This window comes from Vipera ursinii (assembly GCF_947247035.1).
Source record: "Vipera ursinii genome assembly, chromosome: 14".
In the NCBI taxonomy this organism is placed as follows: Eukaryota; Metazoa; Chordata; class Lepidosauria; order Squamata; family Viperidae; genus Vipera; species Vipera ursinii.
The window spans coordinates 12,578,355-12,598,339 of record NC_139527.1 but is presented as its reverse complement, the minus strand read 5'-3'; the positions used below and the strand labels follow the sequence as shown (position 1 = coordinate 12,598,339).

Below are 19,985 nucleotides of genomic sequence, written 5' to 3'. Positions count from 1 at the left end.
CCCATTGTTGGACAACTTTGTGGGGTTTTGTGACCATATGCGTCTAATGTACGAGGACCCAATTAAGACGCAGACTGCCACCCGACGCCTGAAAGCTCTGAGGCAGGGTCAACGCCCCCTACAGGGCTATATCAGCGATTTCCGGCTGCTTAGCCAGGATTCCGCCTGGAATGAGGCTGCGCTCGTGGATGCCTTCCAGGATGGATTGTCGGAGGAGATGTTTGTTTGTTTGTTTGTTTGTTTTGTTTTATTTAATTTATATACCGCCCTTCTCCCTGGGGACTCAGGGCGGTTCACAGGGCATATAAATAAAAATACAATACTATACAAAAGTTAAAACAAAGATTAAATCAGTGCCCAATTAAAAAACAATAATACAATCTAAAATGACAATTTAAAACCCAACTCCCCCATCAGGCCAGACCGGCCAATTCAAACAAATGGGTCTTCAGACCACGACGGAAAGTTCGGAGGTCCGATGCCGTCCGGAGCTCCACCGGCAGTTGGTTCCACAAAGCCGGGGCACCCACAGAGAAGGCTCTCCCCCTGGGGGCCGCCAGTCGGCATTCCCTGACCGGAGGCACCCTGAGGAGGCCCTCTCTGTGGGAACGCACAGGGCGGAGGGGAGTTGAAGCCGGCAGCAGGTGGTCCCCGAGGTACCCCGGACCCATGCCATGTAGGGACTTAAAGATCATAACTAAGACCTTGAACCTCACCCGGAAGACAACTGGTAACCAATGCAGCTCGCGGAGCAAAGGTGTAACATGGGAGTACCGGGAAACTCCCAAGACAACTCTCGCGGCCGCATTCTGTACCAGTTGGAGCCTCCGAGTGGTCTTCAAGGGAAGCCCCATGTAGAGAGCATTACAGTAGTCAAGGCGAGAGGTCACGAGCGCATGAGTGACCGTGCACAGGGCATCCCGGTCCAGATAGGGCCGCAACTGGCGCACCAGGCGAACCTGGGCAAAAGCCCCCCTAGTCACGGCCACTACATGATCTTCTAGGGTAAGCCGTGAATCTAGGAGGACTCCCAAGTTGCAAGCCCTATCCACGGGGGGTAAGAGCTCACCCCCCATAGAAAGAGATGGAACATTTTGAATGTCCCGGGATGCCGGAATGCACATGTTGGATGAGCTGGCCCGTGTGGACATTCCCTCAGACCTGAATGGGCTGATCCATCTTTGCCTGCGGATCGATGCCCGGTTGCAGCAGCGAAAGAGTCGCCGTGCCACCCCACAGACCCCTGCCACCCCTGTTGTGCGTGAGCCCCCAGTCCAAAGGGAGGAGCCAATGGAGCTGGGTGCCGCCAGGTCTCGTCTATCGGTGACGGAAATGAACAGACGACGATCGGGGGGGTTGTGTTTTTACTGTGGGGACCCTGGACATTTGGCTGCTTCTTGCCCAAAGAAGCGTCAGCGGGCATCAGTGACCAAGCCTGCCCCGAGAAAGTCCCCTACTTTGCTGTCGGGAAACGCCCCGAGCCCGATCTAGATGGTGTGATAGATCGGGCGTCCCACAACAACAACACCGAGCGACGCCGTTCCGATGGTGCCTGTGAACCTCCACGGCATTTGATTTTGGAGGCACGGCTGATCCTTCCTGGCAAGCCAGAGGGGATTCCAGTCCATGCCTTAATTGACTCTGGGGCCACCACAAACTTTATGGACTCAGCCTTTGTGGCCAAATGGGCTGTTCCCCAGTGCCCGGTGGATCCACCCATGATAGTGGAGACTATCGATTGTCGAGTGCTCCTGTCTGGGCCTATTACGGCCGCCACGCAACCAGTATGTATGGCCATCAGTTCCCATGTGGAGGCCATCCAGTTCTACATCACTTCAGATCTGCACTTCCCCGTGGTCTTGGGACTGGCGTGGCTCTGGGCGCATGACCCACAGATCTATTGGTCACAGAACTTGGTCACCTTCCCAAGCTTGCAGTGCATGGACCACTCCCGCCATATCTGTGCTGGCCAGGTGCAGGGTTCCCCAGGGGTTTCTTTGCCTCCCGAACTGTCCGACTTTGCTGATGTGTTCAGCGAGTCAGAGGCGGATCAATTACCCCCGCACAGGCCCTATGACTGCTCCATTGATTTAGTCCCTGATGCGCCTCTCCCAGTGGGGCGTTTGTACTCCATGTCGGAGCCCGAGTTGGCTGCATTGCGGGACTTCCTGGAGAAGAATTTGGCTCACGGTTTCATCCAGCCCTCGTCCTCGCCAGTGTCTGCACCCGTGCTCTTCGTCAAAAAGAAGTCGGGCGAATTACGGCTTTGCTGCGACTACCGGAAACTCAACGCCATCACGGTGCGCAACCGTTACCCGCTGCCCCTCATCCCCGAGCTCTTGGACCGACTCCGGGAGGCTAAGATCTTCACGAAACTGGACCTGCGTGGAGCTTACAACCTCGTCAGGGTTCGGCCGGGTGATGAGTGGAAGACGACGTTTGGTACTCGCTATGGACATTTCGAGTACACGGTGATGCCGTTTGGCCTGACCAACGCCCCTGCTGTGTTTCAGCATTTTATGAACGACATCTTTCGGGATTTGTTGGACCAGTTTGTCGTGATCTACCTGGACGACATCCTGATCTACTCCCCGTCGCGTGAAGTGCATCATCAGCATCTCCGTCAGGTCCTGCAGTGACTCCGAGAACATCGGCTGTTTGCCAAGTTGGAGAAGTGCCAGTTCTACCAGGTGACCATCGATTTCCTGGGTCACCGCATTTCTCCTGAGGGCATCGCCATGGAGCCGAGTAAGGTTGAGCCGTTGCAGAGTTGGCAACCCCCGCGTCGCGTGAAGGATGTTCAGCGACTTCTTGGATTTGCCAACTACTATCGAACATTCATCCCTGGCTTTGCTGCCTTGACAGCCCCCCTCACCCGGCTCCTGCAGAAGAAGACTCGGTTCCAGTGGAACGCACCAGAACAACAGGCGTTCCAGGCTTTGAAGGAAGCCTTCATGAAGGAGCCCATCTTGAAGCATCCTGACCCGCAACGGCCGTTTGTCGTAGAGGCGGACGCCTCCGACATTGCCATTGGGGCAGTGTTACTCCAGGCAATGACGCCCAGCGGTACCCTTTTCCCTTGCACGTATCACTCTCGGAAATTGAACCCCTCGGAGCGCAACTATACCATCTGGGAGAAGGAGCTGCTGGCCATCAAAGCGGCGTTTGAGGCCTGGAGGCATCATCTGGAGGGACCGCGACATCAAATCGAGGTCCGGACGGACCATAAGAATCTGGAAAGCCTGCAGACCGCTCGGAATTTGAACCAACACCAGATCCGGTGGTCTCTTTTCTTTGCGAGGTTTGACTTCCGGGTTCGGTACATACCAAGCGGGCACAATCCTGCTCTGTCCAGGAAGCCCGAATATACCCGAGTGGAAGACAAGCTTCTGCCCAGGACAGTGATCCCCGTCGAGTCTTTTGCTGCGGTGCAGGAGCCGGTTGATATACGGGCTCGGATCCGGGAGGCACAGCAGCAGGAGGCGTGGGTGGCTCAGCGGAAGGAAGAGGTGGGGCCAGATTCGCCTTGGACGGTCACGGATGGACTCTTGTATTATCGTGACCGGCTCTATGTTCCGGGAGGGCCACTCAGGGGACTCGTCCTCAGCCAGTGTCATGATAACCCGGCAGCGGGACATTTTGGCCTGTTCAAGACTCTGAACCTGGTCTCCCGTACCTTCTGGTGGCCCCGAGTCCGACACGACGTCCAGTCTTATGTCACCTCCTGCATCCCATGCAGGCAGGCCAAGTCAGCGACAGGGGCCCCGCCTGGATTACTGCAGCCTTTGCCAACACCCAAGAGACCCTGGGGGGCTGTGTCCATGGACTTTCTGATGGATTTACCCCCATCCTTCGGCTTCACGACAGTGTTTGTGGTGGTGGACATGCTGACCAAGATGGCGCACTTCATCCCCTGTCGCGGCTTACCGTCAGCTCGCGCCACTAGTCGTATGTTTATCCAACAGGTGTTTCGGCTGCACGGCCTCCCCGATAGAGTCGTCTCCGATAGGGGGGCCCAGTTTACAGCCCGCTTCTGGCAGGAGTTGATGCATGCGTTGGATATCAAGGTTTGCCTCTCGTCCGCGCATCATCCTCAAACTGACGGGGGAACCGAGAAGGTCATCGGTATCCTGGAACAGTATCTGCGCTACTACGTCAACCTGCAGCAGGACAATTGGGTGGACTATCTGGCCATAGCTGAGTTTGCCTTTAACAACTCGCAGCACACCTCCACGCAGATGACACCGTTCTTGGCCAATGTGGGTTATCACCCCCGGTTTTTCCCCCTTTCTCCCGTGGACTCACCGGAGCCGGCAGCGAACGACTTCATGGCAGAGTTACAGGCGATCCATCGATTGGTGCGACGGCAATTGGAGAAGGCCAAGGCCGATTACAAAAGGTTTGCTGATCGGTCAAGACGGGATACGCCTCCACTATCGGTGGGGGATCGGGTCTGGCTGTCCACCAGGAACTTACCGTCCACACGGCCGGTGAGGAAGTTAGATCACCGATATTTAGGACCGTTCCCAGTCAAGGCTGTCATCAATCCGGTCGCCTATCGCTTAACTCTGCCACATTCCCTGCGCGTGCACCCCGTCTTCCATTGGTCTCTGTTGGTCCCCGAGCAACCGGCTTGTCCACTCCGCCAAGCGGAACCTCACCCATCGGGACCTCATGATGGAGGCAGCACCCCCGAGTACGAGGTCGCCAGCATCAGGGATTCCCGTTGGCTGAAAGGTCGTTTCCAGTACCTGATTGAGTGGAAAGGTTACGGGCCGGAGGACTTCACCTGGGAAGATGCGACCGCCGTTCATGCCCCTGCGTTGGTGACTGCTTTTCACGAACAATTCCCATCCCGACCGCATCTGGATCGGCAGCCCCGGGGGAAGGGCCCTGCAGTGCGGGATAGTGTTGTGATTCAGGGTCAGCCTGTGGGTCCGGCAGCCGGGTCGGATGACTCGGATGACTCAGACGAGGGGGAGGAGGAGGGTGTTGAAGACGAACTTGCTGATGATGGCTTGGAGGCTTCGCAGAGTCCCCAGCCAGGCCCCTCTTACTTGGTGGAGACTCAGCTGCGCGAGCCCGACAGTGCAGATGATGATGACCCACAGCTGGCCCTGTTCAAGGACGCCCGACGCAGGAGGCAGTCAAGCAGGAGCAAGCAGAGAAAGGCTGTGGGACTCCTCGGAAGGAGGCACAGGGAGGCCATGCCCTGAACTCTAATAAAGGGAGTGTTTGGGGATGGGCTGGTTGCTGAAAGCAACCGCTCCGTTTGAGGATCAAAGTTCCGGTATCTTGTTTCTTGTTCTGTTGTTTGTTTGTGTATTAAACTTGGCAGACGTTTTCCAGCCTCAGACGTTTTCCAGCCTCTGCCGTTTGTACAGGGGTTGCCTTTCTGCAAGGCCGGTAGCAGGCTGGTACACAACAGATTAGAGGCTTAAAAGAAAATCCTAAAGAAAATTTGAAGAAAATGGTTTCTGAGGCTCTGGAAGGGGTGCTGGGACGACCAGCAGATGAAATAATGGAAGACATAGATAAAATTTTTTGTGTTAATTCTTGGATTGCAAGACAAAGGAAATTACCCAGAGATGTGGTGGTTTATTTTACAAAGAGAATGATTAGAAATGAAGTTATCCAGGTCTCCTACAACATTGATTTTGTAATTGCTGAGCAAAAAGTTTTGATTTTAAAAGAGATCCCTCCAAGAATCTTAAGAAAAAGGAAGGAATTTGCTTTTTTGACACAAGAATTGAGACGACGTGATATCAAGTTTAGATGGCAGATACCAGTGGTATGGTGGTGACCTATGAAGGTACGAGGCATCATCTCACTACGGTGATCCAGGCACGTGATTTCTACAGTAATGTTTTAAAAGCAGCCCCCATACCATTTTTGGAATCTACAAAGAAGAAAGGTGAGAGAGAGTCTCAACGATACAGAGAGAATCTACAAGGTGCTGAAGGAATAATACAGACAGATGAGAAAGTTACAGGAGTTGATCAAATTTCAGTATCACTGGAGGAGGCCAGAAATTAGAAGAGGCGTGCTGCTTCTAGACGAATGAACCAAGCCTGAAGATTTAGTTGCATAACTGCAGGAGATAATAATGTAATAAGGATTATGGGAATTGAAATTGTTAGAAGGGCTAAATATTTGGTGATATACTTTTCACCCTTAACTATGTGTTGTAATATTTTATGTTACTTTAGTTTTAAGATGATTATGAAAATTTAATTGGGAAGATTTGTAGTAGTGCTTACTGATATTTTGTAGGTTATGATTTGCTATTTGGTTGGTATGTATATTTATGGTGTGATAAGAAGGTGGATATTGTGTTCCAGGTATATACTTTGTGATATGCTCTGGTGCAACTTTGGGAAAAATTATAGATGAAAGTTAACTTGTAATATCTTCATGGGTAATAATGAAACATGTAATAGAAAATATAAGAATGATGTGACTATATAAAAAATTTTAAGTTTGGAAAGTAATGTATGGTACTTTAAGCTGTATAATATATTAGGAGAAGGAAAGGTTGTATAAACTTGGTTTTAGTATGGAAATTTAAAGTCCAGTTGGAAAGAAGAATAGTTTTTAATAATTGATATAAAATTGTTTTGTCTGTGATTGTTCTTATTGGGTATTATTGATATTATTGTGGTGGATATTAAATGGATGTTGAATTTAACTATGGCAGTAAGATTTCTAGTAAAAAGGTAAAATTACTGATTACAGAAGAATGGACTGTAAAGTTTTTAATTTCGAGGATATGGTAAAGATCTTAGTGCACCTGAAAGACTATTTGCAACAGAGAGATACTACAGAGCAAATATGGGACTAAAAAGTATTATTTTGCATTTGAATAATTATTGATATGATATATATACGTTTGGAGTTTATCTATATGAGTTAAAGTGCGATAGTTTAAATAGTTTAGGATTGTTTGCATAAGTTAGATTATGATTGTTTGTATTTTTATACCCTGTACTCAGCTCTGGGAAGTCGGGGGGGGGAGGGGAAAGGGAGGGAGGGGTTGGGGAGGGCTGGGGAGTGGGAAGAGGGTGGGAGGGGAGGGGGTTGGGTGTTTTGTTTTGCTAAAGATAAAATGTATTGTAAAACTTTTCAATAAAAAAAATAGGCATGCAGAAACATATCCTCAGCCTTTCCAGAAGAAAAGGAAAAAGAGGATGGAGACATTTTCTTCTGAAGCAGCGCAGCAGACAACTGATATAATTTGCATCATTTGGACAATCATATTTTTATTTATTTATATCATGCCTTTATTATTTTTACAAATAATTCAAGGTGGTGAACATAGCCAATAGTCCTTCCTCTTCCTATTTTCCCCATAACAACCCTGTTGGGTAGGTTGGGCTGAGAGAGAGACTTTTAATGTTATCTGCATCAATTGCAGAAAATGACATAAATGGATGCAAATAAGGTAAGAATATCAATTATGGAAATGACCTATTGATAAAAGGACACACACACCCCCTCACCCTCAAGAAAAAATATCCTGGCAAATACAGGAAGATCCCAATACAAACTAGTCTGACTCAGTGACAGCCTTAGGCTGAATAAACAAACACTTCACAAACACTGGCTACAGGAAATGCAGAATGGGCTAACAGCAATTAAAATTGATAGAATTAGAATAGAAACACCAGAAGGTACACAACAATAAAGTCATTAACACCGGATCCGCCCTGAAGCAAATGTTAACACCTTTTGGACAGAATTGAGAAAGAAATTAACCCAACAATAGACACTGACCAACAAATCAGAAAAGACAAATTTAAACTCACGAATCAGAAATGACAATTTTGGAAACCAAGAAAAGGTATAAGAACTCATGCTTGAGGACCATTCTGTCTAGCTAGCCGGGGATTTATGCTGAATTGTCACTCAACTTTAATCTCCGTGATTAAACCTATCTTTCCGGTAGCTGGCTTCACGTTCTATTTGTTCTCCTCTGCACTGCTAGTGAGAATCCCAGCTGCAAGAGCCTGGACAGGAGAATTCCTCCCAACACTATATAGATACAAATGATATAAAAGTTAATTATGCAGATTATCCCAATTAAGATTTGACTGCCATTGAACTATAATGGACACTCCTTGCCCCTAATACTCCATTAAATTGAACTGAACTAAATAAAAATTGCGCATCTGACAGAGTTAATGGAGATTTATTGTTTTTCTTTTCTTTTTCCATTTCTGGATACTACTGTTGATAGTAGTAGAGAAGATTGTGGTTTGCCTGCCACTGCTAATGGTTTTCCGGATAAATGAATTCTTGCTTATCCTGGGCTAAAAATGGTCTCTCTGGGTTTGAACATATTTCTCTTTATTGTTCCTCTTAGATGGAGCCACGTTCTCTATTATGATGGAAATTTTCAGCCAGTCCTCCAGGCCAGCAGCATTCACGGTTGGTGGTTGTCTAAACTGGGCAGGCCTCTTTGTTGTCGGAATCGCCTTTCCCTTTGCTGAGGTCAGTTTTTCCCAGCCCTCCATTTCTGTCCCCTGAGTGGCCTTCACATGGCAGCCACACTTGCTTCAGGCACTGGGTTGGGCTGCAGGTGAGGAGATGTACCGCGTAGAGACCCATCTTAGTTGGGAATGAGCCCTTCAGCCAGCCCAGGGCAGTCACTAAATGTGCCCAAAGTGGCTAGAAATAGCAATAATATCAACAATACAGAACAGTAATAAAGGTGGTTTAGCTGGAGGCTAAACCATATGACAGATGACTGAAGGAACTAGATATGTCTAGTCTAATGAAGAGAAGGACTAGGAGTGATACAATAGCCATCTTGAGGGGCTCTTACAGAGAGCAGGGGGTCAATCTATTATACAAAGAATCTGAGTGCAGGACCAAAAGGTGGAAGATCATGAAAGAAAGATTCAACTTTTGTTGAATTTGTGTCTTCATGCAAAAAGAAATTACAGTCCAACATATCAAAAAAACTACTGCAAAAGACAAACTACAAACAAAAATTAAAATAAGCAAGAAAATGGTAGAACATCTATCCAACCTTCACGAATATAAATCACGGGGACCCGACAGATTATATCACAGAGTTCTGAAGGAGCTGGCAGATGTTATCTCAGAACCATTGCACCATATCTTTCAAAAATCGTGGAGCACCGGGGAAGTATTGGATGATTGGAAAAGACCTGGTGTGGTTCCTATCTTCAGGAAAGGGGAGTCTAACATCAATACCTAGGAAAATCCTAGAAAAGATAATCAAAAAACAGATCTGCGAATAACTAGAAGCAAACAAAGTTATAACCAGTAGCCAGCATGGGTTTGTCATAAACAGATCATGCCAAACCAATCTCATCTCATTCTTCGATAAAATTAGTAGACTAGCAAAACGCTGTGGACATAGTATACTTAGACCACAATCTGCTGCTTAGTAGACTAGAAAAATGTAGAATAGACAACATCACCACCAGATGGATCTATAGCTGGCTGACAAAGATACTCAATCAGTAGTCCTCAATGGCACTACATCCACATGGAAAGAAGTAAGCAGTGGGGTACCACAAGTTTCCATCTTAGGCCCAGCACTCTTCAATATCTTAATCAATGACTTAGATGAGGGAATAGAAGGAGAGCTCATCAAATTTGCAGATGATACTAAACTGGTAGGAGTAGCCAACCCCCCAGAAGACAAGCTCAGGATCCAAAAAGATCTTGACAAACTTGAACAATGAACTATCTAATAAAATGAGTTTTAATGTGGAGAAAAGCAAAGTTTTACATTTAGGCAGAAAAAAATCAAAGGTTTAAGTACAGGTTAGGCAAGACCTGGCTTAAAAACAGTATCTGTGAGAGGGACCTTGGAGTCCTAGTGGATGATCAGTTGATCATGAGCCAGCAGTGTGCAGCAGCAGCCAAAAAAGCTAATACAATCCTGGGTTGTATAAACAGAGGCATAGAATCAAGATCACACAAAGCATTAGTACTGCTTTATAAACTGCTTTATAAACCCCTAGTGATACCACACCTGGAATACTGCAGCCAATTTTGGTCACCATACTACAAAAAAGATGTTGAGAGTCTGGAAAAAATCCAGAGAAGAACAACTAAAATGATCCAAGGCCTGGAGACTAAAACATATGAAGAATGGCTGCAGGACTTGGGTTTGCCTTGTCTAAAGAAAAGAAGAACAGAAGTGATATGATAGCAGTGTTCCAGTATTTGAGGGACTGCCACAAAGAAGAAGGGGTCAAATTATTCTCTAAAGCACCAGAGGGCAGGACAAGAAACAATGGTTGGAAGCTGAACAAAGAGAGAAGCAACCTGGAATTAAGGAGAATTTTCTGACAGTGAGGACAATGAACCAGTGGAAAAGCTTGCCTTCAGAAATCATGGGCACTGCCATCACTGGAGATTTTTAAGAAGAGACTAGACAGTCACTTGCCTGAAATTGTATAGGTTCTCTGGCTTGAGCAGGACTAGAAGACCTCCAAGGTCCCTTCCAGCTTCTATTCTATTCTATTCTGTTCTGTTCTGTTCTGCTCTGCTCTGCTCTGCTCTGCTCTACTCTATTCTATTCTGCTCTACTCTACTCTACTCTACTCTACTCTACTCTACTCTACTCTACTCTATTCTAACCTGGAACTAATGAAATTTCTTGACAGTGAGAACAATTAACCAATGTAATGACGTGCCTCCAGAAGATGTGGGGTTTCCAAGAAAAGATTGGACAGCCATTTGTCCAGAATTTATATGGTCTCCTGTTCAAACTAGGGGTTGGATTAGAAGACTCCAAGGTCCCTTCCAACTGTTTTATTCCATGTTCTGTATATTTTTAAATATCAACTAGACAACCCATGCCCCATTGGGTCATCATTTCAGAGGTATTTCCTACCTAAGGAGAGAAACAGCACAACTGTGGGAGGGCAAAAAAGCAGGGGAAGCAGGAGCAACTTCCAGCTTCCTGTCAGCTTCCTCATTGATTTCTGGCTGGGAGCATCAGAAATCGTCCTTCGTCCTTCCTGCCCTCCCATTCATGCTGGTTTCCCCGTTGGCTTTACTGTGATAAGCTTGCAGGGGAAAAGCCACTGAGGAAGCCTGCAGGAAGTTGCAGGTCCAAGGTCATCAGGAAGGTAAGTGGCTGCTCCAGGTGGTGAAGGGATGAGGGGATTCACTGGAGCATAGTGGAGTGCGGATGAGGAGTGAGGACACATGAGAGGGGCTGTTCAGGGCAGGAAGGGTGCATGGGGGTATCCCATTTGGGTCACACAGAGCATGCAGGTGGGCAGTGTAGGTTAAGAAAGGTGCATAAGGGGTATCAGAGAGGTGTGAAAGGTGCTGCATGAGTTGAGTAGGATGCATGAAGAGGTAGCATAGATGAGGAAGGGTGTGTGGGGGTCACAGAGCAATGCATGATGTGCCACATGGATCAGGGAGGGCATGTGGGGTGCAGGGAGAGAAGACTGCCTGGAATTGTATGTGAGAGATGCCATACAGATGTGTGTATAAGGGGGGCCAGGAAGGATGCATGTGAATGCACAAGAGGTTCGGGGAAGATGAAAGAATTGGGGGAGAGTGCGGGGTAACTGCATGGGCCAAGAAAGGTTCCTTCCTTCCTTCCTTCCTTCCTTCCTTCCTTCCTTCCTTCCTTCCTTCCTTCCTTCCTTCCTTCCTTCCTTCCTTCCTTCCTTCCTTCCAGCAGACAAGTAAGGGGCTGCTGCTGGGTGGGGGATAAAGCAAGGTATTGTGAGACTGGCTGAGAAAGTGTCACAAAATATTAAAAATAAAGATCACACAACCGCAGCGGTAGCCCAGAGCCAATGGCACTGAAGCAGCCACAACTTTCCCAAATTTCATTTCCTTGGGAGTCATGGGTCCCAGATTTTGGACATATTGTGTATGTTACCCTATCTGAGGTACCATGGCTCCAAAAGTGTTGCCCTGTGATGCACTGTTTTGCCCAATTAAAAAACATGAAACAAATAGTAATAGAGGCATCAGTTCAAGAGACCAAATAAAGTCACTGATGACACAATCACAAATGGGCCTGAATGTCAAAGCTCTGTCTTTAAAATGATTCTGTATACAGCAGATGAAGTAGAAAGAAGTTCAGTGGGAGCACCTAGACATGGTTCTCTTGAATTTCTGCCCAATTAGCTTCTGTGGTTGGTGACACAAAACAATTCCTTGACATTGTGAAGATTTACAGAGGAGAATGAAATCTTTCTGATAAATTCTTCCTAGCTATAGGGACTTCAGTTGTGCTCAGAAATAAAATGCAATTGATAAACCAAAGATAGCAGAGAAGTTAAAGCAAATATCAACATGCAGATAATGGATAGGCTTGAACCATCTAAACTGTCTAAGCACCACCCAGAGCATCGTAGAAGGGATGGAATCCATACACCATCCTTAACCTGATTACTGGATTTACTCATTTTCAGCATTCACATTAAGCTGTAAATTTGACAGCATCACACACTCTTAAAGTCAAGAAATCAAAGTCAATCTCATCAGATGCGTTCTTTTCCTTATCCTCTCCCAGAGATGCTTGTAGCTTTCTCTAGATGCAGTTTCTGATTCTTTACCATTAGACCACAATTCCAGCTTGAACTCTGGGGACAATGGAGATAATTTGTTCAATGGCTTTAGACACTAATGAGACTGTTGCTGTTTATTGTGTCCATTACAGGAAAGTCTGGGCCCCTTTTGCTTCCTTCTCTTTGCCACTGTGCTTTCTGGCTCTGGGATATTCTTCTACTTATTCCTTCCAGAGACAAAAGGCAAATCTACAGTAGAGATCACAGAAGAATTCAGCAGATCGACTTTGGGAAAGAAACTTGCTGTTCTCAGGAAAAATTTCAGTGAGGACCATTCAGTCTACTCCAGTTTCTGAGTTGCATCTGGACTGAGAGCATCTTGGAACTGAGTTACTGTCTTCTTTTTTTACATTTTTATTCTGCTGTTGGCATATTCCAAATTGCTCAGAAATAAAATGTTAGTAAAGCCCTTGGGTGTGTTATTTGTTTCAGGCTAAATACTTTAAAGTCATAAAACAGAAGGAAAGATAGAATGGATGGAGGGAAAGAATTCCAGACCACAACTCTTAAGCAACCACTTTTACACATTAACTAGCTGGCTTTGGTTGATCGAGAGCAACATCAAGATTAGCTCCAGAAGGGAACAAAAAGGAAGCTGAACAGGAGTTCAGGTAAAGGTAAAGTTCAGGCAAAGGTAAAATTTCTTGACAATATAGACATTTAACCAGTGCAAGAGCTTGAGTTCAGAGGATGTGGGTGCCTGTCACTGGATGTGTTATGTAGGTCACCTGTCCACTGGGGGGCAGCAGCCAGGAGACCTGATTGGTCAACCTGCCCGGTGGGAACTTGAAGACACCGGGTTGGGTGAACCTGTCTGGCGGGAAATCTTGAGAGATCGGGTTGGCTGGGTTCAGGTGGACGGGGAACAAGCAAGAGGGTACCAAGAGGGCAGTTCCGCCATGTTGTAGTCAATAAAGAAGGATAAAACTATACTGTCTCCATGTCTCTGTCACATGGCCACTCAGACACAACAGTGGCGACGAAGGTGGGATCCATGTAAGCACGGAGAAGTGAGCAACGAATCAATAACAGATTTCGTGGCTGCTGTAAGAGAAGCCGCACTCCGGTGCAAATACGATAATTTGGAGGTGAGAATTCGGGACAGAGTAGTCCTCGGCCTCAGAGACGAGCAATTGCAAAATCGGATAATCGCCACACCCATGGGGACTCTGCAAGAGGTATTGGACAAGCTGCTAACATAGGAAGCGACCGGCCAATGAGAGCCCCCCAATAGCGATGGCGTGGGTGGATCAATTCACCATGGGAGCCTCGTGGACTGTGGGGAGGTGGATTATGAAGGAGAAACCAACATCAATGCAGTCACCCAAAGCGTTGAGAGAGCCGCCATCAGGTCCGACTGTCGAGACAACCCCGACCGATACAGGAGAATGGCCTCGACCCCCGCAACCAGAACGCAGAAGGACGGAATAAACAAGCACAAAGACATGGAACCCAAGTGCGGCAGCTGCAGAGGAAATCACCTGTTCTGAACTAGCCCTCTTCTAGCAAACCCCTATTCAAAAGAAGAGACTGGAGAGCGTCCAAGGCTAAAAGGCTTCTGCCAAGATTTAATTACGCAGTTAACAAAAACACTAGAGCTTGTCTTCTCAAGCGGAAAAGTTGCTTTCAGCAACCAGCCCCTCCCCAAACACTCCTTTTATAGAGAGCTCAGGGCGTGGTCTCCCTGTGCCTCCTCCCGAGGAGTCCCACATTCTTTCTTTGTTTGTTCCTGCTCGACTGCCTCCTGCGTCGGGCGTCCTTGAACAGGGCCAGCTGTGGGTCATCATCTTCCGCACTATCGGGCTCACGCAGCTGAGAAGAGGGCCCCGGCTGGGAACTCTGCCAAGCCTCCACGCCATCATCAACCGGTTCGTCTCCCACACGGTCCTCCTCCCCCTCATCTGAGTCCTCCGACACATCTGAGCCGGCTGCCGAAACCACAGGCTGGCCCTGAGTCACAACACTATCCCGCACCGCAGGGCCCTTCCCCCGGGTCTGCCGATCCGGATGCGGTCGGGATGGGAACTGTTCGTGAAACGCAGTCACCAACGCAGGGGCATGAACGGCGGTCGCGTCTTCCCATGTGAAGTCCTCCGGCCCATACCCTTTCCACTCGATCAGGTACTGGAAGCGACCTTTCAGCCAGCGGGAATCCCTGATGCTGGCGACCTCATACTCGGGGGTGCTGCCTCCATCACGAGTTCCTGATGGGGGAGGTTCTGCTTGGCGAAGTGGACAGGCCGGTTGTTCGGGGACCAACAAGGACCGATGGAAGACGGGGTGCACGCGCAGGGAACGTGGCAGAGTTAAACGATAGGCGACCGGATTGATGACGGCCTCGACTGGGAACGGTCCAAGGTAACGGTGGTCCAGCTTCCTCGCCGGCCGAGTGGATGGTAGGTTCCTGGTGGACAGCCAGACCCGATCCCCCACCGATAGTGGAGGCGTATCCCTTCTCGACCGATCGGCGAACCTCTTGTAGTCAGCCTTGGCCTTCTCCAGCTGCCGTCGCACCAACCGATGGATCGCCTGTAACTCCGCCATAAATTCGTTCGCTGCCGGCTCCGATGAGTCCACGGGAGAAAGGGGGAAAAACCGGGGGTGATAACCCACGTTGGCCAAGAACGGTGTCATCTGCGTGGAGGTGTGCTGCGAGTTGTTAAAGGCAAACTCGGCTATGGCCAAATAGTCCACCCAATTGTCCTGCTGCAGGTTAACGTAGCAGCGCAGATACTGCTCTAAGATGCCGATGACCTTCTCGGTACCCCCGTCGGTCTGAGGATGATGCGCGGACGAGAGGCAAACCTTAATGTCCAACGCCCGCATCAACTCCTGCCAGAAGCGGGCTGTAAACTGGGCCCCCCTATCGGAGACGACTCTATCGGGAAGGCCGTGCAGCCGGAACACCTGTTGGATGAACATGCGACTAGTGGCGCGAGCTGACGGTAAGCCGCGACAGGGGATGAAGTGCGCCATCTTGGTCAACATGTCCACCACCACAAACACTGTCGTGAAGCCGGAGGATGGGGGTAGATCCGTCAGAAAGTCCATGGACACAGCCCCCCAGGGTCTCTTGGGTGTTGGCAAGGGCTGCAGTAAACCAGGCGGGGCCCCTGTCGCTGACTTGGCCTGCCTGCAAGGAATGCAGGAGGTGACATAAGACTGGACATCGTGTCGGACTCGGGGCCACCAGAAGGTACGGGAGACCAGGTTCAGAGTCTTGAACAGGCCAAAATGCCCCGCAGCTGGGTTATCATGACACTGGCTGAGGACGAGTCCCCTGAGTGGCCCTCCTGGAACATAGAGCCGGTCACGATAATACAGGAGTCCATCCGCGACCGACCAAGGCGAATCTGGCCCCACCTCTTCCTTCCGCTGAGCCACCCACGCCTCCTGCTGCTGCGCCTCCCAGATCCGAGCCCGTATATCCACCGGCTCCCGTACCGCAGCAAAAGACTCGACGGGGATCACTGTCCTGGGCGGAAGCTTGTCTTCCGCTCGGGTGTATTCGGGCTTTCTGGACAGAGCATCCGCTCTCTGGTTGTGCCCGCTTGGTATGTACCGCACCCGGAAGTCAAACCTCGCAAAGAAGAGGGACCACCGTTGATTCAAATTCCGAGCGGTCTGCAGGCTTTCCAGATTCTTGTGGTCCGTCCGGACCTCGATTTGATGCCGCGCCCCCTCCAGATGATGCCTCCAAGCCTCGAACGCCGCCTTGATGGCCAGCAGCTCCTTCTCCCAGATGGTATAGTTGCGCTCCGAGGGGTTCAATTTCCGAGAGTGATACGCGCAAGGGAAAAGGGTACCGCTGGGCGTCGTTGCCTGGAGTAACACGGCCCCAATGGCAATGTCGGAGGCGTCCGCCTCCACGACAAACGGCCGTTGCGGGTCGGGATGTTTCAAGATGGGCTCCTTCATGAAGGCGTCGTTCAAAGCCTGGAACGCCTGTTGTTCGGGGGCGTTCCACTGGAACCGAGTCTTCTTCTGCAGGAGCCGGGTGAGGGGGGCTGTCAAGGCAGCAAAGCCAGGGATGAATGTCCGATAGTAGTTGGCAAATCCAAGGAGTCGCTGAACGTCCTTCACGCGACGCGGGGGTTGCCAACTCTGCAACGACTCGACTTTACTCGGCTCCATGGCGATGCCCTCAGGAGAAATGCGGTGACCCAGGAAATCGATGGTCACCTGGTAGAACTGGCACTTCTCCAACTTGGCAAACAGCCGATGTTCCCGGAGGCGCTGCAGGACCTGACGGAGATGCTGATGATGCGCTTCACGCGACGGGGAGTAAATCAGTATGTCGTCCAGGTAAATCACGACAAACTGGTCCAACAGATCCCGAAAGATATCGTTCATAAAATGCTGAAACACAGCGGGGGCGTTGGTCAGGCCAAACGGCATCACCGTGTACTCGAAATGTCCATAGCGAGTACCAAACGCCGTCTTCCACTCATCACCCGGCCGAACCCTGACGAGGTTGTAAGCTCCACGCAGGTCCAGTTTCGTGAAGATCTTAGCCTCCCGGAGTCAGTCCAAGAGCTCGGGGATGAGGGGCAGCGGTTATGCACCGTGATGGCGTTGAGTTTCCGGTAGTCACAGCAAAGCCGTAACTCGCCCGACTTCTTTTTGACGAAGAGCACGGGCGCAGACACGTTATGCACCGTGATGGCGTTGAGTTTCCGGTAGTCACAGCAAAGCCGTAACTCGCCCGACTTCTTTTTGACGAAGAGCACGGGCGCAGACACTGGCGAGGACGAGGGCCGGATGAAACCACGAGCCAAATTCTTTGTCAGGAAGTCCCGCAATGCAGCCAACTCGGGCTCCGACATGGAGTACAAACGCCCCACTGGGAGAGGCGCATCAGGGACTAGATCAATGGAACAGTCATAGGGCCTGTGCGGGGGTAATTGGTCCACCTCTGACTCGCTGAACACATCAGCAAAGTCGGACAGTTCGGGAGGCAAGGAAACCCCTGAGGAACCCTCCACCTGGCCGGCACAGATATGGCGGGTGTGGTCCACGCACTGCAAACTTGGGAAGGTGACCAGGTTCTGAGACCAATAGATCTGTGGATCATGCGCCCGGAGCCACGCCAGTCCCAAGACCACGGGGAAGTGCAGATCCGAAGTGACGTAAAACTGAATGGCCTCCACATGGGTACTGATGGCTATACACACGGGTTGCGTGGCGGCCGTAATAGGCCCGGACAGGAGCACTCGACCATCGATGGTCTCCACAAGCATGGGCGGATCCACTGGGGAACAGCCCATTTGGCCACAAAGGCCGAATCCATAAAGTTAGTGGTAGCCCCAGAGTCAATTAAGGCATGGACTGGAATCCCCTCTGGCTTGCCAGGAAGGATCAGTCGTGCCTCCAGAATCAAATGCCGTGGAGGTTCACAGGCACCGTCGGAACGGCGTCGCTCGGCGTGGTCGTTGTGGGTCGCCCGATCTTTCACACCGTCTAGATCGGGCTCGGGCCGTTTCCCGATAGCAAAGCAGGGGACTTTCTCGGGGCAGGCTTGGTCACTGACGCCCGCTGACGCTTCTTCGGGCAAGAAGCAGCCAAATGTCCAGGGTCCCCACAGTAAAAACACAACCCCTCCGATCGTCGTCTGTCCATTTCCGTCACCGATAGACGGGACCTGGCGGCACCCAGCTCCATTGGCTCCTCCCTCTGGACTGGGGGCTCACGCACAACAGGGGCGGCAGGGGTCTGTGGGGTGGCACGGCGACTCTTACGCTGCTGCAGCCGGGCATCGATCCGCAGACAAAGATGGATCAGCCCATTCAGGTCTGAGGGAATGTCCACGCGGGCCAGCTCATCCAACATCTCCTCTGACAAGCCATCCTGAAAGGCATCCACGAGCGCAGCCTCATTCCAGGCGGAATCCTGGCTAAGCAGCCGGAAATCGCTGATATAGGCCTGTAGAGGGCGCTGACCCTGCCTCAAAGCTTTCAGGCGTCGGGTGGCAGTCTGCGCCTTAATCGGGTCCTCGTACATGAGGCGCATATGGTCACAAAACCCCCCAAAGTTATCCAACATAGGGCTAGGCTGTGCCAACAGAGGTGTGCCCCAACGAGCTGCATCTCCCGACAGAAGGCTCAACACGAATCCCACCTTATCTCGGTCAGTGGGGAAATCAGCTGCTCTCACGCTGATATAAAGCTGGCATTGTCCCAGGAAGGCAGGAAACAGTTCTGGTTTACCAGCAAATTTATCCGGCATAGCTATCTGACATTTCCTCCTGGGTGGGGGTGCAGCATGTACCTGAGCTTGCAGTTGTGCCACCTGAGCTGCCAGCAAAGTGAGTTGCTGGGTGAGCTGGGCATTCTCGGCAAGAAGCTGCTCCATCGTAGTAATAAGGGGTGGGTGGCTGAAAGCAAACTGTTCTGAACCAGCCCTCTTCTAGCAAACCCCTATTCAAAAGAAGAGACTGGAGAGCGTCCAAGGCTAAAAGGCTTCTGCCAAGATTTAATTACGCAGTTAGCAAAAACACTAGAGCTTGTCTTCTCAAGCGGAAAAGTTGCTTTCAGCAACCAGCCCCTCCCCAAACACTCCTTTTATAGAGAGCTCAGGGCGTGGTCTCCCTGTGCCTCCTCCCGAGGAGTCCCACATTCTTTCTTTGTTTGTTCCTGCTCGACTGCCTCCTGCGTCGGGCGTCCTTGAACAGGGCCAGCTGTGGGTCATCATCTTCCGCACTATCGGGCTCACGCAGCTGAGAAGAGGGCCCCGGCTGGGAACTCTGCCAAGCCTCCACGCCATCATCAACCGGTTCGTCTCCCACACGGTCCTCCTCCCCCTCATCTGAGTCCTCCGACACATCTGAGCCGGCTGCCGAAACCACAGGCTGGCCCTGAGTCACAACATCACCACAGAGCTGTGTGCCGGTTCTGCAATGCCAAATGCAGGAATTGTGGCAAGACTGGACACATCCAAGTGATCTGCAGGAGCAAACCGCGGAACAACCTCAACGACATCGTTACCTTACCTGGGGCCCAGGTAAGGTAACCCCCCTTAACAGTGGCATAGAGACCCAGAAGCCACAGACACGCACCTCTAACCAGGGAAGGATTGGCTCCATTAACCAGTTGTTAAGGCCAAAACTCAGGATTGATGTCCGTCTGCAGGGCATCCCCTGCAAGATGGAGATCAATTCAGGGGCATCAGTCTCCATAATCTCTGGGGAAACACTGGCACGAATAGAAGAAAGGAGCGGGCGCCACATCCACATTAAAATCACTCCCATCAGGCTAGCGGATTTCCAAAGGACACCCATAAAAATAATAGGGTCGGCCACCATCGAAGTTTGTTTCAAACAATTTAAGGGGCCATTAGAACTATTGGTGACAGAAGGGCAGAGGACCAGTTTAATAGGATTAAACTGGTTTGAGCCACTGGGAATAT

At 50.1% G+C, this 19,985-nt stretch overlaps 1 protein-coding gene across 1 annotated transcript in view; it reads left to right on the top strand.

Annotated features, from left to right (window-relative positions):
• LOC310646758 (solute carrier family 2, facilitated glucose transporter member 11-like) overlaps positions 1–13,489 on the top strand; it is a gene marked incomplete at both ends in the record, with an annotated part of 29,076 nt that extends 15,587 nt beyond the window's left edge. The window contains 3 exons of the mRNA XM_083373422.1: positions 8,363–8,490; positions 12,674–12,845; positions 13,305–13,489. Of these exons, the coding sequence (XP_083229548.1) occupies positions 8,363–8,490; positions 12,674–12,845; positions 13,305–13,489 (485 nt within the window). The remainder of the gene's footprint in view (positions 1–8,362; positions 8,491–12,673; positions 12,846–13,304) is intronic.
• Positions 13,490–19,985: the final 6,496 nt, after the last annotated feature.